Here is a 25,545-nt window from a genome sequence, read left to right on the forward strand (position 1 = left end):
CCCTCCCCAGTGTTATCACCCAGCCACCCCATCCCTCCCACCCCCACACCACTTCAGCAACCCTCAGTGTGTTTCCTGAGATTAAGAATTCCTTATATCAGTGAGGTCATGTGATACATGTCTTTCTCTGATTGACTTATTTCACTCAGCATAACACCCTCCAGTTCCATCCACGTCGTTGGAAATGGCAAGCTCTCATTCCTTTTGATGGCTGCATAATATTCCATTGTATATATATACCACCTCTTCTTTATCCATTCATCTGTCGATGGACATCTTGGCTCTTTCCACAGTTTGTCTATTGTGGACATTGCTGCTATAAACATCGGGGTGCACGTACCCCTTCGGATCCCTACATCCGTACCTTTGGGGTAAATACCCAGTAGTGCAATTGCTGGATCGTGTGGTAGCTCTATTTTCAACTGTTTGAGGAACCTCCATACTGTTTTCCAGAGTGGCTGCACCAGCTTGCATTCCCACCAACAGTGTAGGAGGGTTCCCCTTTCTCCGCATCCCCGCCAACAGCTGTTGTTTCCTGACTTGTTAATTTTAGCCGTTCTGACTGGTGTGAGGTGATCCAGCCACCGATTCTTTAACCCCTGGCTGCTCAGCCTTCGGCCGCCACTGTCCAGAGCCACGCTTTCGCCAGGATTGGTCTTTGTGTCTTGTGGGGACCTCTTGGGTCCTGTCTCACTTCTCCTCCGCGCCCTCGGTGCCGCCACGCCAGTCCTAATGCGGGCGCTCCCACTGGCCTCTGGGTTGTCTCTTACTCTTCTCTCACCCCTCTGCTCCCAGGCACTTCCTGGTTTCTCCTCTCTGCCCAGCACAGAGGGCCTGCAGGCTTCAACCTAAGTTGGCCTCTCTCCTGATACTCCTGGGCCGGTGCCATCCCATACCACTCTGCAGCAATGGGAACATTCTGTGTCCATGCCAGCCGGGACAGTGGCCACTGACCACATGTGGCGAATGAGCACTTGAAACGTGGCCAGTGCAGTTGAGGTGCTGAGCTGCTAATTTTGTTTGTCATTACATTTAAATGGCCATGTGTGGACAGTGGCTCAGGTATGGGGCGGGGCCGGTCTGTGCTTGTCTTCAGCATTCACACATCAGAGACCCCAGCTCTGTCTTTGGTGCGTCAGTGCAGAGACATGTGATGCGCCTACTTGGATGGCTCGCAGATCTCAGACACAGCGTGAATCTGAGCTGCTCAGCCTCTCCCCTGCCTGTGCCTGCCATGTCCCCATCCCTTTGTACTTTGTCAACTAGGAGTGTGATGGTCTCACAGCTTCTCACCTTTACTTGTCAAGTCCTGTGTTTTCCCTACTAAATATCTTGCAAAACCCATATACACACATGCACACATGCATGTACGTGTATGCCCACACATGCATGTAAGTGAATACACACACACTTCTGTGCGTTTGCTGCCACTGTTCTGGTGCAAACTGGTGGCCTGATGGAGCCTTCCAGCTGCCTCTCTTCCCCTCCTCCTGCTTCAGACAGCGTTGTTCACATCCTCCAACTGTGGCATGGTTCCCGTGCCCTGCAGCTCACCTGTTTGGAGTGTAGGATTCCATGGGTTTTCATATGCTCACAGTCACGTGGCCATCACCACAATCCATTTAGAGCCTGGAAAGGAACACTGTGCCCTTTAGGTGTCACCCCCAAACCTCCCCTGCCCCCCAGCTCCAGGCGGCCACCCGCTCCTTGGTGTTTCTACAGACCTGCCCATCCCAGACGTTTCATGGGAAGGAACCGTGCGATCCCTTGTGTCTGGCTCTGCTCACTTGGCAGGAGCTCCGGATGCAGCAGCCCCTGTTCTGGCCTCTCTGTCCTTCCCTGCTGCCTTCAGTCCACTCTCCTGAGGCCGGCCCTTTGTCCCACCCCATCCGCTTCTCTGAGACTGGAGAGAGGAACAGAGCTGGGGCCCGCCGAGCACGTGCCCCCACGCTGGCCCCTCCCACAGCGGGTCCTCTGCCCTGTGTAGTGGGTCTGTGGACTCCTGGCTGTGTGGCTCATTAGCCTTGATGCTGAATAAGTTACTTCAGCTCTGAGCCCATTTCCTCATTTGCTTCATACCGTTTGTCCTCTCCTGGCTCCCACAGAGGGCCCTGGTTGCTTGCTGCGGGGGGCGATGGGCCCCGCCCGACTCCCTGAGCGTCCTTGCGTCCTTGGCCATTCACAGCACCCCCGTCAGGAAGTTCTAGGTCAATACCTGCCAGTGTGATGGCCGTGTGGTTACGCTAGATACACGGACCGTGTCTGAGTTCTGTAAACGAGGACTCAAAGAAACCATGATCGCGCATGTTGTGCTCAAGAGATGGGAAGGCACGTATGTGATTTTCAGTTTCCGCGTCAGACTCTTCGTTTCGTTGTAGGCAGCCTTGCCGTCTCTGACAAACCCTCCTTCTCTGAGTCCCATCCGACGAAAGGGAAAGGAGAAAGAACCCGGAGAACCGGCCTCTGTGCCCTTGAGCCCCAAGAAGGGCAGCGAAGCCAGTCCAGGTATGAAGCGACGGCAGGGAAGGGCGGGGCTGGGGTGCCCTCCGGGTCACAGATCCCATTCACGCCCAGGTTAATATAATAGCTTCGTAGTTTTTGGAAATAAAGTACACAGCAGTGAAGCCAGAGAAAGAGTTTCCCTGGTGTGGTTTCAGGTACTAAATATTAATTCCTAAATGTGTGCAGAGCTTGTTCCGGTCTTGAGCGTCACTCCATGTCCCTGGCTAGTACGTGGCTATGGCAGTCCGTGGGCCTCCCCACCCTGCTTCTCCCTGCAGAGGAGAGGTGGAAAGGACCCTGATTTCAGTCAGGGAGGCCATGTAGATGGCTGGGAACAGCTAGCAGCTGAAGGAGTTGGTTCTGACACATGAAGACAGAAGACGGAAGTGCTAATGTGAGGAACAGTCTTCTGAGAGAGAGGAACCTGACAAACTCAGATGCGTGGAGGGGCTTCCACACCTGGGAGGGGCCAGGGTTTGCGTGGGAGCCTGTGGCTTCTGCTGACCCGGCTGCCACGGGTGGGCACGGGAGGGTCTAGGCAGGGTGGGAGGCGACCCGTGCTGTCGTGCCCCACCAGACCCTTTGGCACATCTCACGGCACCTCGGGCGGTCGCGACTCTCCCACGAGACTCGATGTTAGGGCTTTGCAAATTGCTAGTTTCTGAGGACTGACTGGAGCATTGCAGGAGGCTTTACCGGCTTTGAAATCTTCTGAACTTCACAGACGTAACTTAGCAGTATGTTCCTGATCGTCTTCCTGGTGGCTTAAAGAAACTAAAAAGCCTCCAAGTCAAAAGTCTTTAAAATTTGAGGAGAATGGTTTTATTTCGTGCTTGGCCCTTTCCATTCTCTCAGCGTGTTGCTGGCGTACAGGGCCCCTGGGCCACACTGGCCAGGCTCAGCCCACTGTGCCGCTGGGAGCCTCGGGCTCCTGGACTCTGTGTGGGGGCTGGAGGCCACCCCCGCCCTGCTCTGATGCACAGATGGGCAACCAGACCATGGCAGACAATAGCAGTACACTGTTCTTCTTTCTCACCTATTTTATGGTTTTGGGGGAGATACTCAGGTTCTGTTTATGTTTATTAGTCAACTTCTTGTTACTTCTAACTAAAAAGTCAGAGGGAGAATTTCAATTTTATTCTTTTAGAATACCTTTAAAAACCGTTACTGCCAGTGATCTCTTAAACTTGGCAAGTGTGTACTTTTGAGCTCAAAGTGTATTTTGTGTGTTTTAAAGCCTCTCGACAATCTGATGCCCCAGGGCCTGTTACAGCAAATAAGTCTTCTTCGCTGGGGAGTTTCTGTCACCTGCCTTCGTACCTCAAATTGCATGACGTCCTGAAAGCTACTCACGCCAACTACAAGGTACGGCTCCTTTTGTGAAAATATGCACACAGATTTCTAATAGATTGTGGGTGTCTTTCTTAAGATTTATAGCTTGTGTACATACATAGATGGGCGTACAGATAAGTACATGCAAATCAATAGTTTCTTCAAGGTTGTCTTTCAGCTTTGTTTATGGTAGTTCTCATCATACAAAACCCAGAGCAGCGATCTCTCTGTGGTTTATTGGTGCTGTGTCTGGGCTTCCTGGGTCGCCCCCACAGTCAGAGATGTGCTGGCCGGACTCGTGGGCCTCGGTGCGTGCGCAGTCTCAGAGCTGGGACCCTTACCGCCATGTGGTAAGGACACACAGGCACGGTCTGCAGGGGCCCAGGTGCAGGCCTGCTGCGGTCTCTCCCCCACACTTGTCCTCCGGCCACGGAGGCTTCCTCTGCCTGACACGAAGCAAAACCCGGGGCTCACAGAGGAATGCAGGTGTGCAGCCTAAAACGTGGGGTTCGTTCACATAGTCCAGGCACGGGGAGCACTGCTGGTGGGGTAGGGAACTGTCGACTGGCCAAGTGTGCAGACACCCCCGAGGGCGGACCTTACAAACAGGTTTCCGGAGGGAGAGCAGTCTGTTCTGTCGACTCTTCTGCACTGGGCTTTCTCACGCTGAGACGATTAAGGAAAAAAGTCCCATGGTTTCTCTTTGGGCTTTTCATTGGTTAGCTACCTGCCCAATTGCCCCTAGCACTGTTTCCCAAGTAAGCCATTTTTCTTGCGCTAATTGATCTGAAATACAACCTCTACCAGATGCTAAATTCTCATGGGTCTGTATTTCATTTACTGTTTGGTGACGTTAGTCTGTCCATCTGTTCATCTGTTAGAAGCACACATGCCCATTCTGTGGCTCCATGGTACATTTTTTTTTTTTTTGAAGATTTTATTTATTTATTTGACAGACACAGTGAGAGAGGGAACACAAGCAGGGGGAGTGAGAGAGGGAGAAGCAGGCTTCCCGCTGAGCAGGGAGCCCGATGCGGGGCTTGATCCCAGGACCCTGGGACCGTGACCTGAGCTGAAGGCAGATGCTTAACGACTGAGCCACCCAGGTGCCCCTCCATGGTACATTTTTGAGGTGGTCGGTTCCCCCTTTCTGCTTTAGAATTTTTTCCTGATATTCGTTTATTTTTGCATGTGGACATGAGAATAAGCTAATCTAAAGGATCCTGAGAATATTTCCACTGGGATCATGTTAAATTTGTAGATGAATTCCTAGAGAACTGATTTCTTGGATGTTAAATACACCTCTCCAGAGTGTGGGATGCGTTTTTGTGTGTTGAAATCTTTTTTTTATTATTATTATTTTTTTTAAAGATTCTTTTATTTATTTGACAGAGAGTTAACAAGAGCAGGAACACAAGCAGGGGGAGTGGGAGAGGGAGAAGCAGGCTTCCCGCGGAGCAGGGAGCCCGATGTGGGGCTCGATCCCAGGACCCTGGGGTCATGACCAGAACCGAAGGCAGACGCTTAACGGCTGAGCCACCCAGGTGCCCCTCTTGAAATCTTCTTGTATGTGTCTCAGATGTACATAAAATTTAAAGAATTTTAAGAATTTTTAAAGATCTTTTCACATAGATCTTGTTTATTTCTTGATAAACATGTCCCCAGATGGTCATTTTTTGTTACTGATAGATATTTCTCAGTTTTTTGGAAAACCATTTATAAACCTTATCTGGCCTCTTTTCTGAAGGATATTGATAATTTTGAAACATAAGAATCTTAACCATGTTTTACGGCAGATTCAGAGGCTCTTTTTAGCCTATGTTTCTCATGTCACCCACCCAAATAGCAGGGGGCACGTTGGAAACCCTGCACAGAGAAGACACTTTTTTCTGCCTATTCCCAACTCCTGTCTCGGGTCCTGGGGCCCTGTTGATGCTCCTAGCATCTGCTCTGTTCTTACCATTTCCCCTCTGGGACATCCTGGGCTTCACGCTGTACCCCGTGCGCCGTGGACCCCAGTACTTCAGATGCCCGCCCGGCTGGCGTGTTTGGGGTGCCTGGCACATGTGAGATCTGTCACACCGTCTCTCCATCTCCTTCATTTCTCCTCCTGAGTGGCCGTGTGCACGGCCCTCCACTCTAGCTCTGGGGTTAGCTCCCTCCGCGCCCTGTGGCCCTGGTTCTCACCTGTGACCTCTGTTCCTCTTCAAGATAGGCCTTCCTGTGCTCATGCCCCTTGTCCCTTGTCCTGCCCTGCCTGCTGGAGGTGAGCCCCTTCCCTCCCGTCCCTGTGGGACGTGGCCCCACCCGTCCTTCCTCAGCCTGTTGGAAAGCCCGCCCCCCGGCCCCTGGTGGTAACACAGAGTAGCCGCGGCACTCGGGCCTGCCTGGTGGTCATCTTCCGTGTGTGTCTCGCCTGCCGTCCTCTCCCTTGGCCCAGGAAGCACTTTCTCTTTCGTCACAGGTGGCCACGTTTGATTTCACGGAGCAGATTCCTTTCTCTGTTGCAGCATTTTGCAGGGTTTTTGCCAGTTTTTATTTTCATAGTTGATCTCTCCCCCTCTCCCTTGTTCTTTCATGTTATGTCTTTGGACCTAACCCCTTCTCTCAGTCGGTTAAATGGGGGAGTTGCATAATTTAAATCAGCTGGGCCCATTAAAATCCTGATTTAATCCTTCTTAACATGAATTTAATGTTTTGCTGTAGCCAGACTGAAAGGCGGTTTCTGGATTTGATGATGATTCTTTGGGGATAACTAATGTATGTAGAACAGGTTGTGTGTTTTACATTTTTTGATTTGGTGCTTATCAGATGTTGGTTGTAATGGAAATTTACATTTTTTTCCCTCATGATAGAAGCTCGGAAATTATTTCTTTCAGTTGTATCAATGTAAGTTAGAAGATGCTTCTGAAAGATGGCAGTTTTATAAAGCTGTCTGGAAGAGTAGTTTCCTTTCCAAAGCATTTTCCCAGTGCTCACAGGAAACAAACAGCCCACATGGTGCGTGTGTAGGGTTGCATAGTGGGACACCTCTCATCACACAGACAGTGCATGTCTTTGTTGCAGATGACGGATGGGACAGTGCAAGTAATCCTGTGTTCTTTTCCTTTCCAAGGTAACCTTGGATCTTCAGAACAGCACTGAAAAGTTTGGGGGCTTTCTGCGCTCTGCCTTGGATGTTCTCTCTCAGATCCTAGAGCTGGCGACGCTGCAGGACATCGGGAAGGTATGTGTTTCATTTCTTGTCATTGAGCTATAGCCGGCACCAGCGCCTGTAGGGCTGCAACCCCATCATCCGGGCACGTTCAGAAGGTGGTAGCAGCTTGAGAAACTTCTGCATGTCCCCCCGACCCCTGCTGCCACATCACAGCACCTGACTCTCATGCTTGTCTTAGCCTCAGATTGGGGGTGTTCTGCCTCTCTCCTCTTTTCAGTTTTTTTTTCTGTATATTAGCTTAGATCCAGTTTATTCTACAATATGAGTGGGTGGGTTTAAATTGTGGTGACAGTCCCTTTGTTTTCTTTTTTCTTTTTTTAATTTAATTTTATTATGTTATGTTAATCACCATACAGTACGTTATTAGTTTTTTGATGTAGTGTTCCATGATTCATTGTTTGTGTATAACACCCAGTGCTCCATGCAGTACGTGCCCTCCTTAATACCCATCTCTGGGCTCTCCCATCCCCCCACCCCCCTCCCCTCTAGAACCCTGTTTGTTTCTCAGAGTCCATCGTCTCTCATGGTCCATCTCTCCCTCCGATTCCCCCCCTTCATTTTTCCCTTCCATCTAATGTCCTCCCTGCTATTCCTTATGTTCCACAAATAAGTGAAACCATATGATAACTGACTTTCTCTGCTTGACTTATTTCACTTAGCATAATCCCCTCCAGTCCCATCCAAGTTGATGTAAGAGTTGGGTATTCATCCTTTCTGATGGCTGAGTAATATTCCATTGTGTATATGGACCACATCTTCTTTATCCATTCGCCTGTTGAAGGGCATCTCAGCTCTTTCCACAGTTTGGCTGTTGCGGACATTGCTGCTATGAACATTGGGGTGCATGTGGCCCTTCTTTTCACTACATCTGTGTCTTTGGGGTAAATACCGAGGAGTGCAATTGCTGGGTCATAGCATAGCTCTATTTTTGTTTTCTTATTTGACCTTCGTGAGCAGAAAGGGTGACAACAGACGTGGTGAGGGTGCATGGCCGGCTCCTTTGGTGCCACGGGAAGCAGCAGAGCTGGGGTAGAAGCCCCGTTGCCCTCCCCATCATCGTACAAGGAGGAGCTCAGACACACGAGAGTTCAAGGAATTGTGTGGTGAGCACCGTCTCATGTGTCCACACCCCAAGGCCTTGGCCACGTGTGTCCACCTGCTGGCTCCTGGGCGTCGTACTTTCTGATGGGCCGCAGAGGAGCTGCAGGTGGCTCCCCCTTTAAACAAGTATCTCTGTCGAGGGAAGTACAGTGGTTTGTGAAGTTCGTTTGTTTTTATTTTTCTAAATCTTTCTCTTGGTACATGAAAGCGCGCCTAGTTTTCATGATTACTTGCGGTATTCTGCTTCTTTTCAGGTCTGTTTAGTGCGTGCACTTGTTTTTTACTGGCTACATAGTGTCCTGTTCTAACTGACGCTCAGTTGTCCCTCAGAGTGAAACTGGTCAGAGCTCTTCCTAGTACGGCCTTGCTGGTGAGACCGGCCGGCCCCCCGCCCAGGCTGTGCCTCTGCGCGCAGTGGCGCTCTCCCGTAGGGCCATCAGTCCTGGCAACCCATCGCTTTTCCCCGCTTTTACCAGCAGGTCTTGTGGCCTGCGGTCTGTGTGCATGTAACACGTTGTAGCAACATGGGAAATATAACCCATTTTAACTTTGAATGTTAGATACTCTGAAATAAAAACCATCTACATGGAATTTTTAAAATAATAAAATTTTCCTTTTTCTTGGAATCCAGATGACTTTGTAGTTTGTTGTTCTTGTATTTTTTTCATTTACCAGGAGCATGGTTCCTTTTTTCTTTTTGACTGCCACATACACAGAAATAGTTGTTCTCCAGTGGCAGCCAGTGAATTTATCCACTGGTGCATTTATCCCAATATATGAAAGTAAATAATGAAGTCACAGTCTGATAAAGCTTGGTATTAGGGGTCTTGATATTCCTGAAAACAGGGATATGCTTACATTTCTTCCTTTTTTAAAGGTGTGTGTTCAGTAACTTCATCTCTGAAGATCCTTTATCCGGGGCAGGATTGACTGGATGTTACAGCCTCTTGCCTTTGTCTTTACGGTTCTGAGTTGATCTGTTTTGCTGTTTGATGACAAAGGCCTGTTTCAGCTGCAGTTTGGGCTTTCCCTTATCGGTGCTCTGGGAGCCTCTTCTGCTTAACTGCTGAATCTTCGCTCCTGGTCTTTCCGATGAGAGTGCAGGGTAGAAGCCCCCCAGGATTTTCTTTGCGCTTGGACACTTGCTGTGTGTGCGGGGTCTCCTCGGCTGATCACTGCGTGGGCAGGCCTGGGACCCCCCCTGGCGGACACACTGCCCAGCTGGGTGGAAGCGTGTCCAGGAACCCAGGTGGCAAGATCAGGGTGGAGACAGCTCCTCCTGACTTGGGGTCTCTAGGCTGCGCTGTGCCTCTCTTCCTTGTGCCTTGACCTGGAAAGTCTCCGAGGGCAGTGGACCCCAGTGCAGTGTGGGGCTTGCTGCGTTTGTCCCTGCCCCTCAGGGGTTACTGTCCTTCAGTCCCTGCCATTTGGCGTCTTGTCACTGCGACTGCACACAGTGCCTGTGCTCCTTTTGGTGGTTTGGGTGGAAGGTATAAATGGGCCCCATGCCCTGTTTTGCCAGAAGTGGGAGTCTGTATTCCACCGCATGTTGGTGCCTGTGTTGGGACGCACTCCTGGTGCTCCTCGTGCTCTTTGAGGCCGCCACGGCCTCCTTCCTTGTCAGTTTTCAGTGCCTCTTGCTGTGTTTGGTGCCACCAAGTCCTCCATGCATGTTTGTTAGGAGATCTCGTCCTTTGCTAGACAGATCGTGCCCTGGAAGCTCTAGTTGTAATTCCTCCAGTTAACATTTATTAGATACCAGCTGTGGGCTGTACAACCCAAAAGCAACGTGTAACAAATTCAGCCCTGTAGAATACAACCTTGAATGCTCAGAGTCTAATTTGAGTAAATCAGAATATTAAAAATACATGGTCCTTGTATTTGAAACCAACAAAAGTCTGTTGTTTTTTAGTGCAGGAAGCTGTCCCACACAAGGAAATTGAGAGGCAGTCTGGTTGGTGTGAATTCCAGCTCCGCTGCTGGAAGCAGCGGCTGGTGACCGTGTAGGCACTGAGGCGGGCCGTTGGTGCTGAGTGCCTGGCCTGGCAGCATCCTGAGAGTTCATGTCTTCGTCCTTCTCAATGCCCCAAGAAGACATCGCGTGCCCTTATCTCATTTTTTAGGATGGTAAAAGTAGTTTGTGAGAGCGGTCACGTGAAGGCCGTCATTTTGGGCATTTTTGCAGATTGCTGTAAGACACCTGTGGGGCATTTTGTAGTAAATCACACAATGCATGGGCCTTATGTTCAGCTGGACGTCTGCCGGGCTTCTGGCTCTTCTGTACTCTCTGAATTCCTGCCTGGAGCACAGGGAGAGTAGGTACTTGGTGAACAGTTTTTTCCTGAGCAGGCGAGCGAGCCAGCGAGTGATGGCAACACATGATAGGGAGGCTGCAGGGAGCTACTTGACCATCTGTGGTTTCTGCTGACTTTGTTCACAGCGATAGACCGCAAGCTTCCTCCAGATTTGACTGACACTCAGGAGTTACGCAGAAGCTACCTCAGGTCTTCAATGTCTGTGCAGGGCTCACAGCCGTAGGAAGCCACCTGTCAGTCACTTACTTCAATGTCTTACTGCTTATTCTTCTGCAGTGTGTCGAGGAGATCCTAGGGTATCTGAAATCCTGTTTCAGCCGAGAACCGGTGATGGCAACCGTTTGCGTTCAGCAGGTAAGAGAGTCGTTTCCTGTCTTGTCCTTTCAAGCCCCAGCTCGGGGCAGGAGGGCGTGATGCGACCGCTCACGGAGGAGGCGGTGCTGGTGGCGTGTCGGGCAGCCCCTGCATCACGCGTTGGCTCACTCCGTTCTTAGGCAGAGGGGTCCCTCTTCCACTCCCCTGCAAGAGGAGGGGGCCCATCACTGGAGAGGGCAGCTGGGCTCTGGCCAAGACCCGCCGTCTTAGTGTCCCTCCAGGGTTCTGTTGGGAACACTCAGTCTCGTGGAGAATCACGGCAGAGGCGAGGCTCGGGGGTCTTCTTTAAAACTTACTTTGCCCTTCACTGCAGCTGTCTCGCACGGTGTTGATGGCGATCCCCAGCAAGGGTCTCAGTCTGAATCTTTGCTAGCGTGACTCTGCCTGGGAGTTGCTCTGTGTGCTCACGCTGTGTCACGTCAGATGCTGACGGCTTCAGTTCTCTCACTCTAGCTGTTGAAGACGCTCTTTGGGACAAACTTGGCCTCCCAGTTCGATGGCTTATCCTCCAACCCCAGCAAGTCTCAAGGCCGAGCACAGCGTCTGGGCTCCTCCAGTGTGAGGCCGGGCTTGTACCACTACTGCTTCATGGCTCCGTACACCCACTTCACCCAGGCCTTAGCCGACGCCAGCCTGAGGAACATGGTGCAGGCGGAGCAGGACCACGACACTTCAGGGTAACCTTCCAGCTGTCCTGCCCGGGTGGTCGTGTCAGGGGCGCATCTTCGGTAGACCCATGACAGAGAGAGCGGTGAAGTTTGTAAAAAGTAAAAAAAAAAAAAAAATGAGCCACAGTCTTCTCATACTCTACTGTATCCAAAGAACTTTGGAAAGTATGTTACCAACATGCTGGAGGCATGGCCCTGCCTTCAAAGTGTGTGATCCAGTGAGTAAGGTGGCGTGTGGGGGATCGTGCAGGCTCGGGGGCTGGGCAGGCGTGGGGAGGCAGCCGGGCTGTGGGGGCCGCCGGGGCTGCGGTGCGGAACGTGCTGGGGCCTGCTGACCACAGGCGCCGGGTGGGGGTGGGCACCTCTCAGGTCTGCACTCGGGTGAAAGCGCAGCTTCTACGTGGTACAGTGGTGAGGGCACCCGAAGGTGTGTGCAAGGCATGGAAGAGTCTCCTATAACAGCACTTCGCCTTTCATCACCTTGTGGCTCTAAGTCCTCATTTACATTTATGATTGTGTTTTTGATGCCTGGAATATAGTAGTTTTTGCTTAAATGCCCATAGTTATTAGATATTTGAGCTGCTACTCGGTGTAGTAACAAGAGAATTCCTTGTTTTCCTTTTATGTAGGTAGTGATAAAAGAGCTGCAGTTAACATACTAGAGTCAGAAGCTAAGGAAAATGCCCGTGTTGCAGGCTTTATGTGGGTGGCATACTCACTGTGTATCCGGTTCTCAGGAATAAATGTCTTCAAATACTTCATTTAATAATATGGGGTATAAATAAAAAACTAAGGGAGCATGTGTGCGTGTGTGTGTGTCAACTGTCATCTAACTTCGTTTACCTTATAATTGGTGTGAATCTTTGAAGAATTTTTTCCTAAGAAAACCAAGTGAGATCTTCATGGGCATCCCCTTTCTGGCCTCAGCGTGGCCTTGGCTGGGTGGTGGTGGGTTTCCCGTGCCAGGCGCACTCTCTCTGAGCGCCTGCCACCCAGACGAGGCCCGGGGCGGTTGCCGCTGCGGGCTCGACGCAGCCCGGCCGTCTGTGGTGGAGAGGAGCAGGTGCCGCTGCGTGCGTAGCCCCCCAGGCCCCCTGACTCCGAGTGCGACTGGGGACGCAGGAGAGGATTTAAGGCCACTCTTGGCTCCCTTTTCTCCATCCGGCAGGTGGTTTGACGTGCTTCAGAAGGTGTCTACCCAGCTGAAGACCAACCTCACGAGCGCCACAAAGAACCGCGCAGATAAGGTGAGCGAGAGACGGCAGGTGTCGTGCTAGAAGGGAGGACGGAGCTCGGCACCTCCCAGGTCGGCGGCCTGAGGTGTTCAGTTGAAGACTAACTCACGGATTTGTTCTTTTCCTTTTCTCTGTAGAATGCTATTCATAATCACATCCGCTTGTTCGAGCCTCTGGTTATTAAAGCTTTGAAGCAGTACACCACCACCACGTCCGTGCGGCTGCAGAGGCAGGTTCTGGACTTGCTGGCGCAGCTGGTGCAGTTACGGGTCAACTACTGTCTTCTGGACTCGGACCAGGTTTGTCGTTTTCGGCCCCCGTCTACCCTAGCTGTGGGTAAGTCGGTACTGGTTGCCTGTGAGACCCCACAGTCTGCCTTCAGGAGACGTGCCGCCCACTGCGTCCTCCCCAGCTCGGGGCTCTCTGCCTGGGGTGGCCTTTACTCGAGGGTCAGGGCTTTCTGTCCACTCACCCTCCCCACCCCAAGATAAGTGCATTTAAATTTTAGATACAACTAAGCCTTACTGTTCGGGGGGACATTTTTGCAAAATGCAGAGACTTCTTTTGAACACATTATCAGTTATGACATCTGGTTTCAAACAAGCTGACGTCCGGGCATGTCTGTAAAGAAGAACATGGTCTAAGGGAGCAGTAGCTGGTGCTGTGCCCCGAGAGGCCCTCCCGGTGCCCGTCTGACCAGCTCGGTGTTGACACGCCCTGGCCAGGCGGGACTCAGCTGCGGGGAAGCACTTCTGGAATCCTAGCCCCTCGGGACGCCGGCTGCATTCACCACACATAAAGTCGCCTGTAGGTCATGAAAGTGTGACTGTCATTGCTGGGCCGTGACCTTGGGCTTCTTTCCCAAGTGAGGTGGGAAGTGTTTCATAGACATCGGTGTGTCGGTAGATCCTGTCAGCACCAACACTCACCTGGAAAGGTCTGTTGCTCAGAGAAATGAGGAAACACCTTCAGGAGGCTTATCTCCCCACAGGTGGTATTGGGGGGCCGTCTTCTGATGAAGGGGGGCGTGAAGGACTGGGCTTCACGGTGGCTGACATTTGCACTCCTCCTCCTTTTGCCAAACTATCAGAAGAACATCATCCAAGAGGGCCGCTCCCTTCCTTGGGGCAGATGCCCGCTGAGGGACGGTTAGGGACAGCATGGCCTTTCCTGACACAGGGGTCTTGGGCAGGAGAGGTCTCGTCTGAAGCCTCGGGCGGTGGTGGCCCAGAGGGAGACAGGTGCATGCTGACTGGGAGGTTAGGAATAAGGGCGCCCTGGGGGCTTTTTAGGCGGAAGTCAGGGCCCACCTCGAGGGCCGCTCTGGGGGCACAGAGCCACCGGCCCACTGTCTCCTCAGCGTCCAGTCGTGACTCCTCCCAGGCAGAGCTCGATGTTCTCCTGCGGAAGGGAGAGGCTGCTCTCTTTCTGGGCTGCCTTCAGTGTGATCGCCATTCTCTCTTCAGTCTTTCTACATAGACTCTCTTCTCAGAGATGGTGTAATTTTTGTTGCTTCCTTCTGTCTTACTAAAAATCACCTGACACATGCACGTGGAGAGGGGCCTGCCTCAGAGCTCCAGCAAAGCTGCCTCCCAGCCACCTCTTCTGTGGTGCTGCTGGCCTTTTCTTGCCGTGAGTGCTCTAGCCTCACATTTGTTCAGATTTGCTCGTATAGCTCAGGGCCCTTTCTCCCCAGTCCTGAGGGTTTCAGTACGATGACTGTAGGAAATGAGAACAGGCGGACCATTTAATTCAGTTCCCATCATGATCTGTGGAGCACCTGCTCTGTGTCTGTGTCATGCCTGCAGGCTGGGAGCAAACAGCGGTATGTAAGTTCCAGGCTCGAGGTTGGGAGAGTGCAGGTGCTTGGAACAGAGCTGGACGCAAACTGGCTCAAAGCCAGTCCTGCAGTGCTGCCTGTGCCCTCAGGGTTGCCTTCCTTGTCAGACAGCAGCCCCCTGCATCAGCCCCTTTGAACGCTGGGTTGTGGGAGGAGAGGGTGGGCCGATGTGGGCATCTTCTTACAAGCCAGTGTCGGGGCATCCGTGCCGCTCGGGGTGTGAGCCGGGGCGAGCTGGCCCCCAGGCGTGTCTTTGCGGGACTGCTCGGGTGTCTCCTGGAGTGCGCAATCTCTTCTTCCGGACCTCCCACCGACTGTTCCGTAAAGCGTCCTGGATTATCTAGTCTGACAGAATACGTCTGAGTTCTTGTATACACACAAGTTTACTGCCAGGAACTTGTTAAAATTGACACAAATAAGTAGGGAGAAAAGTCACCTAGTTTGCATGTTTTAATTACTGATGTGAAAATTTTATTTTCCTGCTTGTAGGTGTTTATTGGATTTGTGCTGAAGCAGTTTGAATACATTGAAGTAGGCCAGTTCAGGTAATGGCATTTTGTTCTTTTAGATTTTTTGTCCTTATTATGGACTGACATGGGATTTTAGATTATTAAGATGAACATTTACTTTAAAGGATTGTTAACGTATTTTTGCTAGATATTTTTTTAAGTGGAACTCTGATTAACACGCTGTGTGTTTTTATTTCTCTTAAAAATTGATGTGTCTCGACTCATTTAGAAATAGTTCTGCATCTGGAATTAGATGTGTCAGTTTTCACATTTCAGAGCATTTAATTATGATAACAGACTGCTAAATGCAGTCTCTTCTGCTGGAATGCTGATTGTTTTTTGAGCTTTTTAGAGAAAACATGTTTTAGGTGTGGCTGTCTGCAGTAAAGGTGGTTACTGTGTGCTTTCCTGAGAGGGACTGCAGCTCCCTGCTGGACACTAAGGCCTGAATACTCTCTCCTGTGCCAGAGACAGGTGTTTAAGTGTGGTTACTGAAAATGAGATCTCTTCAGTGTCTGAGCTGCAGTGGGCCCTTGAACAACACGGGTCAGGGGTGCTGACCCCCGCATACTCAGAAATCTGCATTTAACTTGTGCCTCCCCAAAAAGCTAACCGCCAAGAGTCTGCTGTTGACCAAAAGCCTTACGGATAACGTCAACACTCGATTAACTCATATTCTATATGTTATACGTATTGTGTGTATTCTCAAAATATGTGAGCCAGAAAAAAAGAAAATGTTAAGAAAACTATGAGGAAGATAGTATATGTGTATAGTATAGAATTGTATTTATTAAAAAAAAAATCCTGTGTATAAGTGGACCCGCGCAGCTCAAGCCCATGTTGTTGGGGGTCAGCTGTCCTTAGTAAGTAGGGAAACACGGTGAAGAAGGATGTGTTCTCAGTGTCTCTTGGGTCTAGAGACCCTGGACTTCTTGCTCTAATTGGGTGATATTTCCTGTGTGATCTGAGACAAGTTACTTTTTCATCCTCTGAGTCTCAGTTCCTTCAACTGAAGAGAGAAGGGGCAGGAGGAGAACTAAGAAGACTGTGCCTTGGGGCGTCCAGTGCCATTGGGTGCTTTCCGGGGGCTCTCCCTCAGCCCTCCCCCTGCACCCCTTTCTCCCCTCATTCCCTCCCCTCACTCTCCCCACTTGCCCCCCGCCCCCTTGCTCTGTCCCTCTCTCTTTTGCTCTCCGTTCGGAATCATTAGTAATTTCATGTTGTTTATATTGATGATGTATCTTAATTTTAAAAGGAAGTATCTAAATGGATGTTTTTGTTTCTAGGGAATCAGAGGCAATTATTCCAAACATCTTTTTCTTCCTGGTATTGCTATCTTACGAACGCTATCATTCAAAACAGATCATTGGAATTCCTAAAATCATTCAGCTCTGTGATGGCATCATGGCCAGTGGGAGGAAGGCTGTGACACATGGTAACAGGACAAACCTTTCCCTGTGGTCGTCAGTAATGATGTGCTGGACAGTGTTGGTCTTCACTACACCAACTTCCACCTGTGCCCTCGGCTGCTCTGTGCTTTGTGGCTCTGTGTGTGTACGTGCGTGTGCGAGCATGCATGTGTGCGAGTGTGCGTGCGTGCGCGCATGTGCGCATGGCTTAGAGAGGTCACAAAAGGAAGAGAGCCCCCCCCCTTTACTCTCAGGAGCTTACAGTCTCCTAAGGTACAAGGGGTAAGGTGATCTGAGGTACAGAGAGAGTCTGACATAAACACTCTAGTCTAATTACGTGAAACACAAGAAACTGAAAACTCCACCTTCTGTAAGGACACTTGGTGTATTGTGCACTGCCCCGGGAAGGAGTGGCCTGGCCTCGGTTCAGGACCTTCTGTGCTGCCTGGTTCTTTGTAGAGACTTAACTGAGGAGCACAGACAGTGGTCTGCCCTCAAGCAGCCTCCTCTCACCTGCACAAGGAGGTTGTGGTTTGCAGAATAAACTGTAAATCTTCAGCATTTTCCCTTGACTCCTTTCTGGCTCTGTTGTCAGGAATCAGTAGCCTTTTTGAACCTTGGTGAGGGTACATCCCAAGACCTTTGCAGACCCCAGAGGAGGGCGCTATGGTGTGCAATGTTCTCTCTCCCATGTGGTTGTGGTAAAGCAGGTAACGTGTTGAGGGGTAGACGCTCAGCGCCATCTGATTCTCATGGTCTCTGGAGTCACCTTTGCCATGGCCTCACAGGGGCTAAGATTCACACCATAGCAAAAGTTCACACTTGTACACGCATATGGAATTTGGGGTCCCTGGTGCAAATGTCAGATAAAGGGATGACGAAAACCCCCTAGATTAGAGGGTCTTTGGGTAGAAAATCAATGGGCAGCCAAACCCTCGTACTTTCTGTGGAAAACTTGGTCACCTGTAGAACATTCAGCAAGTATGCTGTGTGTGTGTGGCACTAAGCAGACAGTGCCTTGCGGTGACATCAGGGACATGATTGGGCCACACCCTTCCCAGTGAGAGAAGTTTCTTAGACAGTTTGTCCCAGCGGTGGCGGTAGACTGAGGAACCTCGTTTGACTGCTGTTTTGGATAAAGACAAGACTTGGGGGAACGGCTTTATCTAACGAGAGTGAGTTACTACTTAAAATGGCATAGAAATCTAATACTTTACATGTTTTCTGTTGAAGAACACTGTCATCTTTTCAGGTAAATCTTTAAGTGGAGTATGCATTAGAATAGGATGTTGCTACTTTAGTTAGTCGGAAGATTTTAGTTTGAATTTGGCTTTTGGATTTGTGTCTCTTTTGTCAGAAATGATGTTACATCACAACACCCTAGTTTTTGTTTTCGTTTTTTTAAGATTTCACAAAATGATCAGTAAGTGTCTGAGGAAGACCTGTGGCCTCCATGATGGCATACTGATAATTTGTAGCACTCACTGATAACCTGAATTTATCCCTTATCATAAGCTGTGCACGGATTAGGGTTTTCTTATTTTTTGGACGTGTTTTGGAGGTGTTAAGCTCTGTCTGCAGTATAACGGTTTGTGATGCCTTCTGAGCCTGCCTTTTTACACCACAGCCATACCAGCTCTGCAGCCAATAGTCCATGACCTCTTTGTACTGAGAGGAACAAATAAAGCCGACGCAGGAAAAGAGCTTGAAACCCAAAAAGAGGTGGTGGTGTCGATGCTGCTGAGACTCATCCAGTATCATCAGGTAAGGGAGGCGTGGGGTGGTCCCTGGCACTCCATTGTCTCTGCAGGGGCAGGAGGAAATGCCCTGTGGCCCACAGTCCACTACTTAGCGGGTGATCCTTTGTGCTGCCCCCGGCTCTCAGTCTGGAGAGATGCCCGGGAGGGATAGGCTTGCCGAGGTTTGGTCTTTAAAGCTGTACAGCCACATGGGGAGGTCACCTGCCACCTGACTGACAGTCACAAGGTCATTCAAGGAAGTAAATAAGTTGGAGACCCTCTTCTCCAAAATTACCAAAAATCAGTTAATTGACATTGATCAAAATGATAGAATTCTAAAAGATGATTTTAAAAATCTCACATCTGAGGGGCACCTGGGTGGCTTAGTCGGCAAAGCGTCTGACTTCAGCTCAGGTCGTGATCTCGGGATCCTGGGATCAAGCCTCACATTGGGCTCCGTGCTCAGCGGGGAGTCTGTCCTTCTCCCTCTTCCCTTCCCCCATCTCGTGCTCTGTCTCTCAAGTAAATAACTAAAATCTTTTTTTAAAAAAATCTCACATCTGAAGTAATCTAAAGACTTTATTTTGTACCTCTGTTTACCATATATTGAAGTAGGGCTAGGGTCTTTTCCTTTGTGCTAACTGGTTTTGTTTTCCGTAAGGTCGAGCACAATTTCAGGCTGATTGGGGTGGGGCCACAGTGCAGAGATCTAGCATCAGGCCTCTCCAGTGAGGCCACTCTTAGCTTGCTCGCTTGCCTGGCCCTCACTGTTTCATAATTCTTGGTAGCTATTTGTCTTTGAATCTTAAAGTCATAAGCTTTTCTCATGGAAACACTTTCTTTGTGCATACTCATTTTGGTTAATCTATGTAATGTTTAATTAAATGTTTACTGTTTAATTAAATCCCATAATTACAATGAAAAGTACAAAGCACACTGGGTTGGAGGGAGGCCTGGAGAGTGGCCCCGTCAGCCACATGCGCTTGGGGAGCTCTCCGTCTGTTGCTTCAGAGGACAGAGAGGGTCGGCTAGCCTTTGCTGAGGAGGGTCGGAATGGAGTGCAGATCCCCCTCTTGTGGGAGAAGCGCTGCCAAGCCCATTGAGCAGAGGGGCGGCTGTGGAGGGGGCAGGCGGGCGGGCTTCTTACAGAGTAGGCTTGGATTGGCTTGGCTGTCTTTGTGGCGCTTGTGGTGAATAGGCCAGGCTGACAGGCATTTTTGTCAACAGGCAGGTGATAAGTATTTTCAGTTTTGCAGGCTCTAGGGCATCAGTTGCAGCACCGCAGGTCGGCTACTGTGGACAAAAGCTGTCCCAGGCAGTGTGTTCACGACGGGTATGGCCATGTGCCAATAAAACTTTATTTACAAAAAATGGGCTTTTAGCTGTCTCTGCTTAGAACTGATCACTCATAAACTCCTGCTTGACCATGGGTAACTTTTCTGAGAGTAAGTGCAACTCAGTAGGAGATCAGCTTTGTAAAGAGCACAGAGTTGAAATTAATGTACACAGAAGTCAGGAGGCGTCTGCAGAATAGTTTAGTCAGGGCTGTGTTTGCGTTTTCCCAAAGGTTAGTATAAACTTGATTTTCTTTTTGTGCCTTTTCTCTGATTGTGAAATCTTGTAAACTCTGTAGAAGCAAAGAAGTATAATGATGGCACGTGATCCCAAGGACTGTGCTTGTTGGAAGGTGCCCCTTGCATTTTCTTCTGCTGGTTTCCCATGTCCCGGGGCCAGGGTGGCGTCGGGGGTATCAGGCCCTCACTAGGTTTGCATCCTGGAGTCGGAACTGGGGTCAGTGCAGCAGGCGGGCACATGTGCTCTGTGAGCACGACCGGCTGGGAGCTCTGACCTGCCCCCCACCCCCTGCAGGTGTTGGAGATGTTCATCCTGGTCCTGCAGCAGTGCCACAAGGAGAATGAAGACAAGTGGAAGCGACTGTCTCGGCAGATAGCCGACGTCATCCTCCCGATGTTAGCCAAGCAGCAGGTTGGTCCCACGTCTGCCTTGTTGCCGTGGGGTCCCTGGGACACCTTCCTAAGTGGCAAAGGTCCTTATAGGAGGCGGCACTTGGGATTGGCATTTCACTGAATTGTAACAGATTAGATTTGTGATCCTTATCAGTGCCGCTCAACAAGACAGGGATTTCATTCATTCTCAGTGACCTTCTCAGGTTGCTGTGTCTCCCGCTTCACAAGAGTGGAGCCCAAGCCCACCCAGAGATGCATGGCTGGAGAGGGCCCGGGCCAAGGCAGAGCCAGCGGTCTGAGTCCAGAGCCATGTCCTTTCCCGTCTGGCTGCCCTGCCTCCCTCATTCTGCTCAGTCAGGCGTTGCTACTTGATCTCGAGCTGTTTGTTTTCCCTTGTCAACCGTGATCCATCATTTAAGCAGAACTTCTGTAATCAAGCGATGTGATCAGTTGTCTCCATAATTGTAGTGGAGCGAAGTGATCTGGCTGTGCCATGTGGGATGGAGCGCACTCAGTCACAGAGTTTCTGAGCCATGTTTGCCACCAGGTGTCCGAGGACAGGATGCCCGTTGCAGGTGCAGCAGCACCTTTGTAAATGGGATGTTGGGAGTGTCCCAGGGTGGCAGGGGAGTGCTGCTGATGCCCCTCCAGGAAACCTCACCAGCGGTCAGCAGAGCTCTGGGTCTTAAGCGCTTTGGATGCATCAGCAGATACCTGTTTGTTCATCTTGATTGTCCCAGTAGAGGAAGCAAGTACTCTGGGTAATAGGCAGTGTCCGTGACTCTTGGCTTTCGGTGCAAATGTGCAGACAGATGCGGCAGCCCTTACTGTCTTCATCGCCTCAGCCCCATTCTGGTTTCCTAACGGCCTTGTTATCCAGCAGCCACTTTACAGGGAGGGAGTCTTGACTTCCGGTGACACTGACAGAGGGCAGATTGGTGAATGTGGTGCTTTAACGTGGTCACGGATTCCATGCCTGTGGATCTATATTTTTAGAGTAGTACTCCAAAAACTTTATTCCAGTCTCTTGTTTGTTGTGTACACAATCTAAGGAAGGTGGAGCTGGAAGGCTGGAAGGCATGGTAAATGTCCGGCTTGATCCCTGCCCCAATGAAACCATGTGAACCGCTGCACGGTGCCCACCAGGTGGCTAAGCGCAGGTGCACGGTCCATGCACAGGTAGTGCTGGGCCCTCTTTGGTACCAGCAGTAAATACGAACATGAACAGAGCTGGTGAAAAGCCTGCCCTCTAGGAGTGACAGTTTCCTTGGATGGGGCTGGAGGAGACAGACCACAGAAGTAACTTAGTGACGTGTGTGAAACACCAGATGGCAGCAGGTAATGTAGGGTGGGCCAAGGAACGAAGAGAGGTGGGAATGTCCGGGCAGGGCTGCGTTGCTCAATTTGCGTAAACCTGACCTGGGTAAGAGCTTTCTAGGCAGAGAAAACAGAGCAGTGCAGACCCTAAGGTGTGGGAGCCTGCCCCACCGGTGGGATCAGAGAACTTCGAGAGGCCATGTGCATGGAGCAAAGTGGCCATGGGGAGTAGGGAGGGCAGCCAGGGTCTGGGGGGCGTGGAGGGCCTTTCGGGCCGGTGTGGAGGACTTTGGGAATCCTGTAGAGGGTTTGGTACAAAGGAGTGGCATGGTGTGATTTGAGAGCTGAGGATAACCTCAGGATGGGAGTGAGGGCCGAGCAGGGGCACCTGCCTGTGGCGTGGAGGTTGCGTGCACCAGGGTGGGAGTGAGGTGGAGAGCAGTAGCCACCTGCTAAATACGGTGTGGAAGCAGAACTGGTAAGCTTGGCTCTCAGCTTCACATGGATGGGAGCGGGGAAGCTCTCGGGTGATGGGCCTCCTGTCTCCCGAGTTGGGGAGATGAGGAGGAGCGATCCTGGTCTGGGCGTGTGCAGCTGGCATACCTGGGAGGCACTCTGGGGAGGCTGAGGCCGGCATTTGGGTGTACAAGTCTGCGGTTGTCGAGGTGGAGCTGAGCAGGAGGTGAACACCGGGATGGGAAGAGGTCACCAGGGGACCCTGGGTAGTTGGGAAGGAGGGGAAGGCTGAGCTCTGAGCTTAGAGGCCAGAGAGGTGAGGACGAGTCCATGGAGGAGGTGGGGAAGGAAGAACAGGTGGGGTGATATTGTTGAAGCCAAGAAAGGAAGGCATTTCCTGGAGGAGAGATGGGTCAGCTTTCAGCTGCTCACAGGCTGAGCAGATGAGCTGGGAGCTGACCCTGCATTTGGCAGCCTGGTGGCCACTGGGGAGGTTTGAGTGGGTGGAGGGTGTAGAAGCCTGGCTAAGGTGTGTTGGTGAGAGAGGAATAGGAAAGAAATGGACTCTGAGAAGGAGTAGATGTGGGGTGGCAGCCAGAGGTGGAAAGAGGGGTTAGGGCCTGTGCATATACTGAGGGCGAGGGCAGAGGGGATTGCCCTCACGGGGCTGGGGCTGGGCCTGGCTGTGGGCCTGGTGTGCTCTTCCTGAAGACCCAGAACACGCAGAGCTGGTGGGGCAGGTGCAGGCCTGGGTGGAAAGCTTGGGAGTGTGGAAGCTCTCTGGATGGTTTCCTTACCGTTGAGGTAGACTCGGTGCATGTGGTGTTCACATGGGCACCTGAAAACAGTGCATCTCTGCAGATGGGTTCACTGGCTATGGACACACTCTTAGTGATGAGCAGTACCCATCAGGAAGGCAGTGCTTGAACACATTGTGGGAGACACTTAGCTTGGAATATTTTGCATCCATTAAAAACGTTAGATTTTAAAACCTTTGCCTTGGGACTTATCCCTTCCATTTTTAAGAGGAAAAAAAGCAGAGACATTCATAACATGATTTTTCAAATCAACTTGAACAAAAACCTCTCTACGTGTGTGTGGGTATAGGATTATAGGAACATGGAGAAAGTTAGTAATACAGTTGACCCTTGAACAACAAGGATGTTTTTCTATAAATACAGGACAGTCCTGTATGTGTATTTCCCCTTCCTTATGATTTTCTTAATGACATTTTGTTTTCTTTAGTTTACTGTATTGTAAGAATGCTGTATGTAATCCGTGTACAAAATATGTGTCAATCAACTGTTTCTGTTATTCGTTAGGCTTCTGGTCATCAGTAGGCTATCATTTTGGGGAAGTCAGAAGTTAATACACGAATGTTCAGCTCTGTGGGGGTGGCTGCCTTTGGCCCCCGTGTTGTTCAAAAGTCAATTGTACACCAGTTTATTAACATTTGTTACAATTGGCTGAGTAGGGATGGGGTGCAGGTAGAGCGAAGAAAGGAGAAGAGTTGTGTGTGGCATCCTGTTTGGGTAAATTCTGTGTGTATAAAAAAGGGATGCATGAGAGAGGGTCCCAGAGTGTGGATGGTGATCATGTCAGAGGGCTGTGATTCCAGCGGGTTTTTCCATACTTTTAAATATTTGAATCTTTTACAGAAAATGTACATTGTTTATATAATAAAAATCTAAGTGAAAAAATTTCTCTTGTGGGAAAAATGTAGCTGCTACTGTGTTCTAAAAACCGTTTTCCTGGTTCACTGCTAAAGATGCTTTTAAAGGCAGGGCTGGTAATGCTTGGATGGTCAAGGTCATTTGACCTAGAGGTACCTAACTTGAGGTAGAAATGTTGACATATTTGTTGACTTACGGGAAAACATTTGTGATGTTTAATTGCAACAGATGCACATTGATTCTCATGAAGCCCTTGGAGTGTTAAATACTTTATTTGAGATTCTGGCCCCTTCCTCCCTCCGTCCCGTGGACATGCTTTTACGGAGTATGTTTGTCACTCCAGATACAATGGTGAGTGTCTCGCCTCATGATGGCACCTTCTCTTCATGCCTGTGCAGTGCAGCAGGTCATCAGAGTTACCTGGGGGCTCTCTCAGGGTCATGGTGGGGCCTGGGAATTTGCATTTTAAACAGGTTCCCAGATGGTATTGATGCTGCTTGTCTGGGACCACACTTTGGAACCAGTGATAGTTTATTGGCTTTATTGATAGAATGGTAAAATAGGAGTAATTTTCATTCATGAAACTAGCAATCAGGAAAAAATGTAGTTCTCTTTTTACTTCAACTATCCCGTATTTTCTCTCTTTTAGGCATCTGTGAGCACTGTGCAACTGTGGATCTCAGGAATCCTAGCCATTTTGAGGGTTCTAATTTCCCAGTCAACTGAAGATATTGTTCTTTCTCGTATTCAGGAGCTCTCCTTCTCCCCATATTTAATCTCCTGTCCAATAATTGATAGGTTAAGAGATGGGGACAGTACTTCAACACCAGAAGAACACAACGAAGGGAGACAAATCAAGAGTTTGCCAGAGGAAACATTTTCAAGGTATGCTCTCTATCTAAGCCTTTAAGCATCCCATGGCCTTCAGGAAGCCGTAGCATTTTGCGATCAGTAAGTCTGCAATAACTCCTGGTCTTGCTTCAGCGCTGAAAGTGGGGTAAAGAAGTCTGTGTGGATGTGCTTTCTTTACCCAGTCTGCCTCAACTGTGGCCCTGGGTTCATGTCTCTCTTATGGCTCTGTCATGTCCCATCTCATATCCTTGTTAAAGACCACACAGTGGTTGACCATGGCAATGGGGGCTAAGGCTGGCCTGACCTAGGTGCTAGCAGTAAGGATGTGTGTTGTGTTGCCTGCAAGGAGTTTAAAAATCTAAGAAAACCCACTAAAAGTTTCATTTTTATTCTCGTGTGTACTGGCCATTCTAAACACAGTAATAAAATCTTTCTTCCTGCCAGGGTGACTGTTCCCACTGCGTTTCCCTTGGTGTACTTGTGATATGAAATCGTGTCTACCCTCACAAATTATTTGGAGGCTCCTTGAGGGCAGTGATCAAAAGTCAGGCCCAATAAATGCTTATTGCCTAGACAAGTGTGTGTCCACCTTTGCTGGATTCAGGGCACTCAGTGAGGTAGAGCTGGTGAGATGTCCCCTGAGTGTGGTTTGTGCGGATGTGCTGCTTCCAGGCAGGCCCACATAACATCCGTTTAGCCTCCCTGTCGTTGGTCATTGGTGAGGTTCCTGTGTGTTTGTGGAGATAAATCCAGTAAACTTGCCCGACACCCTTTTGTTTGTAGGTTCAACCAGGTAGCCTGTGGCTCCCTCTGCTACATTTAAGCAGGTGGCTAAAATGGATGATACATTAAATTCCTACAGTGGATTGTTGTCTGGTATTTCTGTGTTGCTTTATGGTTTGCAAAGCTTTAAAGAAACACTACATGTCACTTTATCCTTCTAACATTCCTGAAGGTGATATGTTTACTGCCATCTCGTAAGTGAGGAAGGTGATACACAGAGAGGGAAAGTGATTTAATACAAAGGGATGGTATTAA

The 25,545-nt window shown here is 50.0% G+C and overlaps 1 protein-coding gene across 4 annotated transcripts in view; it reads left to right on the forward strand.

The window, feature by feature from the left end:
• HTT (huntingtin) overlaps positions 1-25,545 on the forward strand; it is a 133,570-nt gene that overhangs the window by 65,234 nt on the left and 42,791 nt on the right. For all 4 annotated transcript variants that reach the window (XR_012377823.1, XM_025887106.2, XM_073891348.1 and 1 more), the window contains 13 exons: positions 2,379-2,505; positions 3,740-3,867; positions 6,950-7,060; positions 10,744-10,821; positions 11,296-11,519; positions 12,679-12,757; positions 12,883-13,044; positions 15,075-15,130; positions 16,381-16,529; positions 18,131-18,267; positions 20,112-20,228; positions 23,884-24,006; positions 24,305-24,540. Coding sequence is in view for 3 of the 4 variants with exons in the window: in XM_025887106.2 (XP_025742891.1) it covers positions 2,379-2,505; positions 3,740-3,867; positions 6,950-7,060; positions 10,744-10,821; positions 11,296-11,519; positions 12,679-12,757; positions 12,883-13,044; positions 15,075-15,130; positions 16,381-16,529; positions 18,131-18,267; positions 20,112-20,228; positions 23,884-24,006; positions 24,305-24,540 (1,727 nt within the window). In the remaining variant the exon portion in view is untranslated. The remainder of the gene's footprint in view (positions 1-2,378; positions 2,506-3,739; positions 3,868-6,949; positions 7,061-10,743; positions 10,822-11,295; positions 11,520-12,678; positions 12,758-12,882; positions 13,045-15,074; positions 15,131-16,380; positions 16,530-18,130; positions 18,268-20,111; positions 20,229-23,883; positions 24,007-24,304; positions 24,541-25,545) is intronic.

This window comes from Callorhinus ursinus, unplaced genomic scaffold (assembly GCF_003265705.2).
Source record: "Callorhinus ursinus isolate GAN/ISIS: 27379988/994484 unplaced genomic scaffold, GSC_fseal_2.0 scaffold4, whole genome shotgun sequence".
Lineage (NCBI taxonomy): Eukaryota > Metazoa > Chordata > Mammalia > Carnivora > Otariidae > Callorhinus > Callorhinus ursinus.